An 8,349-nucleotide genomic window follows, 5' to 3' on the forward strand; every position below is an offset into this window, starting at 1 on the left:
TCTCTCTTATAGTTCACTGCAGCAGCCAAAGGCCTTGGCAATGTGGCCTCACCTCTGCTGTAGGCCCACAACTCCCTGTGGCTCACTCACCACATAGGACACATTTGCCTGGGTGCCATCCCCTGCTTATAATGCCTTTACTTGCATTAGTTCCTGACACAAAATCCGCTGGTTTGAAGTGGGCAACTCAATGGGTTGCAGAGTACATTTGCAGAGTTGTGTGTCCATCACCACACACTTTTAACATGCTCACCCCACTACGCACTCATTTGAGAACATTTACCTTGGGGATGTATCTAAGTGTGGAATTGTTGGGTAATATGGAAAAATCTACTGAAAGCTTTTGAAAGAGCTGCTGAATGTGTGCCAAAGAGGCTGCACTAATTTACCTTTCCACTGACAGTGTGTATTTCCAATTTTTCAGCATCCTCACCAACATGGGTCCTGTCCCTCGGGCTACAGCCTTTGCGGTGGGGGAAGGAGTGCACCACAGGAACGGTGTGGCCAGGCCTTCTGTGGCCTCCTCCTGTGATCCAGGTGGCCATAGCTCACTCTCCCCTGCGCATCCTACCAAATCTTCAGGGCCCAGTTAAAATCCTATCGTTTTCTGGAACCATCTGTAAACACCATCTCCAAACTCCATTGGGATGGATACTGGCACAGCTTCTATTTAGACTTCCCGCAGTGAAGCGGGTCAGGCCAGCCTGCTCTCTTCAGACAGGGAGCTAGTTCCTTAACAAATGGGGAAGGGTCTTAAATTCCACTGGGACCATAAGGAGCCCACCAAAGGACTGGCAGTTCATTGTCCCTCAGGAACATCATTTAATGTAAAGGCTGAGGTGGGAACTGAAGCAGGGAAAAGAATGAAACAGAGGGAATTTGGGGTCTTGGAGCAAAAAGTACCGTTAAGCCAGCAGTGGGAGTCAGCCCCTTCCCATGTTCAGAGGACAGAATTCATACACATGATGTGTGCAGTATTTTATTAACGAATGTGATAGTAACAGTTAATCCTTTTCTCTTACTGGCATCTCTGCTTCTCTTCTTCTGGCACTAGTAGTGCTCAGCTCTAAGTCTCAGGAAGGGACAAAGCTCTGCACTAAGCACTGGGTACTGGAGGATCCCGCCTGCAACCTGAGTTATTTGAAAGGTTGAGATCTGGCGGATTGTGGTTCTCCCCGTCTTCCCAGGTAGAAAAGTTCACTACATTTCATCTCCAAAACAACCGGCAAAAAGCAGTGCTGGGGGGATGGCACAAGTGATAAAATGCTAGCCTAGCAAGAATGAGGCTCTGAGTTCAAACTTCAGTGCTTTACATTAAAAAAAAATCCCCTTATACTTTGACCAAGTCACTCATCCTGGCAACACATCTAGTGTTGAAGACTCTGTATGTGATCCACATAATGGACTCTCCTGAGTCTATTAAAGGAATTAGAATCACTGAGAGGAAGGCCAGCTGTGCTGCTTGACAATAGAACTAATTCAGAGAGTGCTCTCATGAGACCACAAACACTCGGTATAATACTTGTAATGTAGTCCATGAGCAAATACTGCATCAAAACTTCAGCAAATGGTGGCTCATGGCTATAATCCCAGCTACTCAGGAAGTTGAGATCTGAAGATTGTGGTTCAAAGCCAGACCTGGTAGAAAAGTCTGCGAGATTCTTATCACCAATTAACCACCAAAGAACCGGAAGTGGTGCTGTGGCTCAAAGTGACAGGATGCTAGCCTTGAACAAAAGAGCTCCAGGGACAGCACCCAGGCCCTGAGTTCAAGCCCCATGGTCACCACCACCACCACAAAACATCAGTAAAAGTATTTTAGTACACCCTAGAATTCATTGGGTACAACAAATATGAACCTTGAAACCTTAAAACAAACCCTTAGTAATACAAAAATCCTGGCTTAGTTGGCTAATATCCAAACTGCTCAGCCATCAAGTTCACTACCTTTGGTAAGATAGTTTATCACCACCACTGCCTTTGACCCCCACATCCCTCTCTCTCCAGTGGGTGTGAACAAGACCCCAAACCCGCAAAATAACCCAAGTACAGCAGGGCCTGGGGTCAGGTACTGGGGGAGAAGAACATAGGCATCCTGTTAAATGGACCCACAGAGTGAATAAAAACTGGAAGCTAGAAAGACTCGTAAACCTATAGGGGACTCAAGATGCCTTTGAAAATGAAAAGAGGAAGGAGAAGAGAAGAGAGCAGAGGAGAGGAGAGGAAAAGAAGAGAACAGAGGGGAGGGGAGGAGAGGGGGGAAGGGAAAGGCGGGGAAGGGAGGGGAAGGGAAGGGAAAGGAGGGGAAGGGAAGGAAAGGAAAGGAGGGGAAGGGAGGGGAGGGGAGGGGTGGGAGGGGAGGGGAGGGGAAGGGAGCACTCCAGCTCCAGAGATATCCATGAAAGGACAAGGCCTAGGCAACTGTCCTAACTTTATAAAGGCAGGAAGTCTTCACCACCAAGCTAACTTGTGCCCTCATCTGAAGCCAATGTGGACTCTCATAGGAGCCTCCCTTCTCGGCGCCACACACACGCCCTCCCATTGTCACATGTGACAAGGCAGAGTACACAGAACACACTGCCCATGCTCCCCACAATCTGCCCGAACCATAACGGTAGACAGAAGGTACACAGCAGCAAGTCCACTGTGCTGGCTTCTGGTAGCGGATGAATAGGATCTCTGTTATGCAATTAGAGAGGTCGAAGGTGGCATCACTTTAACTCCCTATTTTAGAGAAGTAAATCAGATCATTATTTATGAACTTTCACAGTTCTCTAAGTACTGCTTAGTTTAAGTATATCTTTAGTAGGCTTTATTAGTTTACTTGATCAAAGTCTTTCCTCATGGAAACTACAAAGTTTCTATTGGCTAAAAAGTTACTTGGAAATCCACTGAAGAATGGACTTCCTCCCAAACACTGACTGGCTCCTCTCATTCACCTGAACCGCCCATCTGGTACTAGCTCCAAGGAGCTCGCTGGAAGAGGCAGGCAAGGTCCCTCGGAAAGAACGCAGCACTTAAGTATTAATTCACACATGCACTTCCTCTGAACACTGATAAAAACTATCTTCTCCTTCACATCTGAAAAGTTAAAGACCACCACCAAGCCCACTTTCTGGCAAACCCGATTTGCACTTGTCTTTTAGAGCTATAAAAAGGGAGGGCTGAGGAAGGAGCTCAGTGAAGCACACTTGCCCACTAGAAAGCACAAGGCTGTGGGTTCAATCCCTAGCATGGCGAGAGAAACAAATTTGTAGACCAGGCACACTAGTGGTTCACTCCTACAAGCACAGCTACTGAGGAGACTGAGTTCTGAGGATCCTGGTTCAAAGCCAGCTCTGCAGGAAAGTCTGTGAAACTCTTATCTCCAAGTAACCACCAGAAAAGCTGGACGTGGCTCCGGCTCAGATGACAGAGTGCCAGCCTGAGTGAAAAAGCTAAGAGACAGCACACAGACCTTGAGATCAAGCCCTAGTACTGGCAGAAAAGAGAGGGAGAAAGGGAAAGAGAGGAGGGAGGGAGGAAGAGGGAGAGAGAGGGGGGGAGAGGGAGAGAGAGAAAGGGAGAGAGAGAGAGAGCTAGGGAGAAACGGAGGGAAAAGGAAGGAGAGGGAGGGAGAGAAACAGCAAGAACATGAGAGAGCCCCCAATGTTGCCACTTCAAGAAGTTGTCTTCTAAGTGGAGTCCTCGATGAGTGTATGGAACCAGGCAGGGGTACACAAATGGAGAGGTTATACAGTGGTTCTATTATGCCAAAAAAGGAGAGAAGAGGGTCAAGAAAGTACTCATCTGAGAGAGATGAAAGACAAGGAATAGACTTTGTTGCTCAAAAAGTGAACTAAATCTATGGAGCCATTGCTCTACAACGCCAGGTTCAAGCTCACAAGAGCAAGTACAGATCTGAAGGGATGAGGCAGGAAACTGGACTGGCGCTACATGCCATGCTTCCTCCCGGGCTCATCACCTCTCCACGTGATCAGCAGCAGCGAAGGGAAGTAGCAGCGTCCTCCCTGTCCCGATTCCCAGGAGCACTCCTGGGCCCAGTCTCTTCTCACCTGGCCATCTGCTTATACGCTTCTTCTGCCACAGCAAAGATGTGAGGGTCCATGTCACCCATGTTTTGGCCGCTGTAGGCGTAGATGACATCTTGTCCGTAGATCGGCAATTGTTCGTAAGGGTTAATGGCAACAAGCACAATTCCTGCAAACAGACAAGGAAGTCTGGTTGGCCTCGGCTTTAGGAACCATTCCCACATGTCAAAGTTAACAAGCTGGGTGTGGAGACTCAACTTTGTGGTAACCTTATTACTTTGGAAACCAAGATCAGGTGATCACAGTTTGAGGCTGGCCCAAAGCAAAGTTCATAAAATTCCATCTCAATTAATTGCTTGGTGCAGTGTACACTCCTGTCATCCAAGCTATGGGAGAGGAACAATAGCTGGGTGAGGTGACATTTGCCTGTCATCCCAGTGACAGGATGAAGCATAAATAGGATGATTAAGTCTAGGTCAGCCCCAGGCATAAAGAAACCATATCTCAGAAACAATCAACACAGTTGAGTGCCATTAGCTCTGTAACACTGCCTACTCAAGAATCTGAGATCTGAGGGCTGCAGTTTAAAATCAGACTGGTCAGGAAAGACCCTAAGTCTCCATTTCCAACTAACTATCAAATAAAGCTGGACTAGGGCTGGAGGCATGGCTTAAGTAGTAGAATGCCAGCAAAAGAAAAAAAAATAAGTTCATACAAGACCATGAGGCTCTGGGTTTGCATTCTAGTACTGACACATACAACACAAAAAGGGTTGGTGGATTGTCATTAGAGCGCCTGCCTAGTAAATACAAGGTCCTGAGTACAACCTCTACTCTTGCCCATACAATCCCCCAAAATCTAAACAAGAAGAGGGTAATAGAATGAGTCTTCACCAGTCAACTAAAGACATGATCTGTGTGTTTCTATGATGAGATATTAAGGGAAATGGATACAAATATTCAAGTATGTCTGTGATTATTCTGTACACACACTTACACAAATGTTCAGCAAACTAAGCTCATAACACAGATACAGCCCAGCATCTGTGGCTCATACTTGTAATCTCAGCTACCTCAGGAGGCCAAGCAAGGCAGGAAGTGAGACCTTTATCTCCAATCAATCACCAAAAAGCTGGAAATGGAGCTGTGGCTCAAGTGGTAGAGCATTATCGTTGACCAAGAAAGCCAAGGGATAGTACCCAGTCTATCCCAGGTAGTAGACTTAAAAACCTACCTAAAATTTAAATCTGAGAAAGCGTGAAATTGGAAGAATAATCAGGAGAGTAAATTTGATCATCAGACACTGTATGCACGTATGGAAATCTCACCACAAAACTTCCTCAAAAAGACAATCTTTGTTAATAACAGTAAATTGAAGGGCTGGGAAGGTGGCTCAGTGGTAGAGTGCTTGCCTTGCATACATGAGGCCCTGGGTTCAATTCCTTAGCACCACATAAGCAAAAAGAAAAAAGCCGGAAGTGGCACTGTGGCTCAAGTGGTAGAGCACTAGCCTTGAGCTGAAGGACAGTGCCCAGGCCCAGAGTTCAGGCCCCACGACCAGACCCCCTCCCCCCAAAAATAACAGTAAATTGGTAAAAACAAGATGACTGGGAATGGAACTTTCACAGTATGTGGGTTATCTGAAGTATAACCAATGGTTGGGCAGGGAGTACAGTTTATGTCCTCACGTCCAAGACTGGCTCAATCTCTGCCTGTGATTTGGGCACTAGTTTCTCAGTGTCTCGGCTGCCTCAGCAAGTGCAATTGCCGGGCATGTCCTCAGGGTAGTGGGAATGACGGAGGGAAGGAACCTCAGCAGTATGTCTGCTCTTTTAAAATTATTATGATACCAGAGTACATATTTCTTCTTCTCTTCTTATGTCTGTATCCCCCCCAAGGATGTAGTGCAAAGATGGAATCAAGAGCCAGGCTGATTGAGCAATCAGGGAATCCTAGAATATAGTAGAATCCTACATAGACTGGTGAGACAAGTTGATAATTGAGAAATTACGAAGAAAAACATCAAATTCGGTCTCTGAGACAAGATAGGAAAATTTGTCTGTGGTCTAAAAGACATTTTCCCAGGCATCTGGGAAAGAAAAGAAGTTTCAAGAAAAGCAACTATGACAATTTCAGGACTTTTTGCTGTAAGCCTTTGTTAGTGAGCAAAAGCTCACTAATTCAGTAAGTATTCAAGTACCATGTTTGTACATAGGAAACAGAAAGAGAGGAAAGAGGCCCATTCAAGTAGAAACACAAGCCAGGTACACATGTGCAGGTGTTCAGTGATGAAGACATGCTTCAGGCAGGACACCAGGATTTGCGTAATGTTCTTTTGCAATTCCAAGCAAGAGCTCCACCAGCTGCTCCACTGTGTATGGCCCGTTTCTTCCCTATTGAGCTATGATTGTGGACCAGTCAACCCACAGAAACTAAGGCAAGCTAATTAAGCTACTTTCATTGTCTGCAAACATTCGCAGGGGCTCTGATGAGACTTACCCATGAGACTGAAGGCAGGATGCTTAATGGTTTGAGCTAAACAAGTCATCTCAAGATGGTAACCACTTTCAAACACACACAACCAATAAATGTCTCCACTTACCACAGTAAGTGTAGATATGGTTGGACTCCAGAAAACGGACCTTCAGATTATGCAAAACTGCAGGCTCATGAAGATAGCTGAGGGCGGTGAGGTCGTTTTCTCCCACCAGGATATCTGGATTCCGCAGGAAGGGCAGCTGGTTGCTTTGGACATCTACTGGGTATTCCCGAATCTAAAGAAAAGCAAGCAGCAAACAAAGAGGTACAGTTCTTATGACAAGTTCTGCCTGTATACAATCATCTTCTTGGCTGGGATCACTATCCTAGCATGAACATTTGAGATGAAGATAAATAATATTTTTGGTTTGTTTTGTTTCAGTATTGGGACTTGAACTCATGGCCTGGGTATTGTCCCCTAGCTTTTTCACTCAGAGCTGATGCTCTATGCATTTAGGCCACAGCTCCATTTCTGGCTTTTTGGTGGCTAATAGGTGATAAGAATCTCCTGGACTTTTCTGCCGGGGCTGGCATTGAACTGCAATCCTCATAGCTCAGCCTCTTGAGTAGCTAGAATTATAGGTGTAAACCACCGGTGCCTTTAAGGAAAGGCAGGTGAACAAGATACCTTTGGTTCCCATAAGACATCAGCCTAGGGGCTGGGAAGGTGGCTCAGTGGTAGAGTGCTTGCCTTGCATGCCTGAGGCCCTGGGTTCAGCTCCTCAGCACCACATAAGCAAAAAGAAAAAAGCCGGAAGTGGCACTGTGGCTCAAGTGGTAGAGCGCTAGCCTTGAGCTGAAGAGCTGAGGGACAGCGCCCAGGCCCTGAGTTCAGGCCCCACGACTGGACAAAAAAAAAAAAAAAAAAGACATCAGCATAGGTGGAAATTTTGCTAGTGACATAATCCCAGTATATCACCATAAACGACTAACATAAGAAATTCAGAAAGCACAAGTAGATTTAAGAGGATTCTACAAGTTTTTAATGAAGAAAATTCCTCATGAGTCTTTAATTCCAGTTGTCACAGGAGTATTATTTCTCCCATCTAAGAGACCTTTCTGGATTGCCCCATTGGCAGGAGTTTATCTCCCGGCAAACCACACATTCCCCCCTTCCCCCCTGCTTTTCTTTATTATTCTAACAACTGATGAACTGTCCTTTGTAAGTGGCCTCAAGTTGTGCCATTTGCATACATATTGCTCTATAACCTCACTGCAAGCTCGGGGGAAGTAATTTTGCTCTGACCTAATGTATAGGAGGCACTTGGGAGCAGTATTATAGATCTTAAAGGCTAATCTCCGATGCCTGCATCCTTCCTTGGCATAGTATTTAGATGATCTGAGTGCTTGACAGGACACATTCAGAATCCTATACACACACATACACATACCTATGTGCAGTTTATTAAAGCTGATGGTATTTAAGCATTTAAGCAGGAGCAGCTTGGTATTGTTAAACATTTGAATGGGAGGAACTCGGCGACCAGTCGCCATGTGTTACCCACGTGTCACATTTCTTACAGTGTTCTTAAGAATCACCTACGGAGCTTGTGAACATAGTTTCCTGAGCCTAATTTATGTGTTAGGAGCTCCAAGGGAGGACCCGGGAATCTGAAATTTCAAAAATAATCCCAAGGGCTGGGAAGGTGGTTCAGTGGTAGAGCGCTTGCCTTGCATGCCTGAGGCCCTGGGTTCGATTCCTCAGCACCACATAAGCAAAAAGAAAAAAGCCGGAAGTGGCGCTGTGGCTCAAGTGGTAGAGCACTAGCCTTGAGCTGAAG

At 45.9% G+C, this 8,349-nt stretch overlaps 1 protein-coding gene across 1 annotated transcript in view; it reads right to left on the bottom strand.

Annotated features, from left to right (window-relative positions):
• The window catches only part of Myo5b (myosin VB), a 179,537-nt gene that overhangs the window by 159,452 nt on the left and 11,736 nt on the right, over positions 1–8,349 (bottom strand). Inside the window, exons 4-5 of the mRNA XM_013018885.1 lie at positions 6,633–6,804; positions 4,056–4,200 (exon numbers count right to left, since the gene is read on the bottom strand). Coding sequence (XP_012874339.1) covers positions 4,056–4,200; positions 6,633–6,804 — 317 coding nt within the window. The remainder of the gene's footprint in view (positions 1–4,055; positions 4,201–6,632; positions 6,805–8,349) is intronic.

The sequence above is a fragment of the Dipodomys ordii genome, unplaced genomic scaffold (genome assembly GCF_000151885.1).
Source record: "Dipodomys ordii isolate 6190 unplaced genomic scaffold, Dord_2.0 Scaffold43, whole genome shotgun sequence".
NCBI classification, from domain to species: domain Eukaryota; kingdom Metazoa; phylum Chordata; class Mammalia; order Rodentia; family Heteromyidae; genus Dipodomys; species Dipodomys ordii.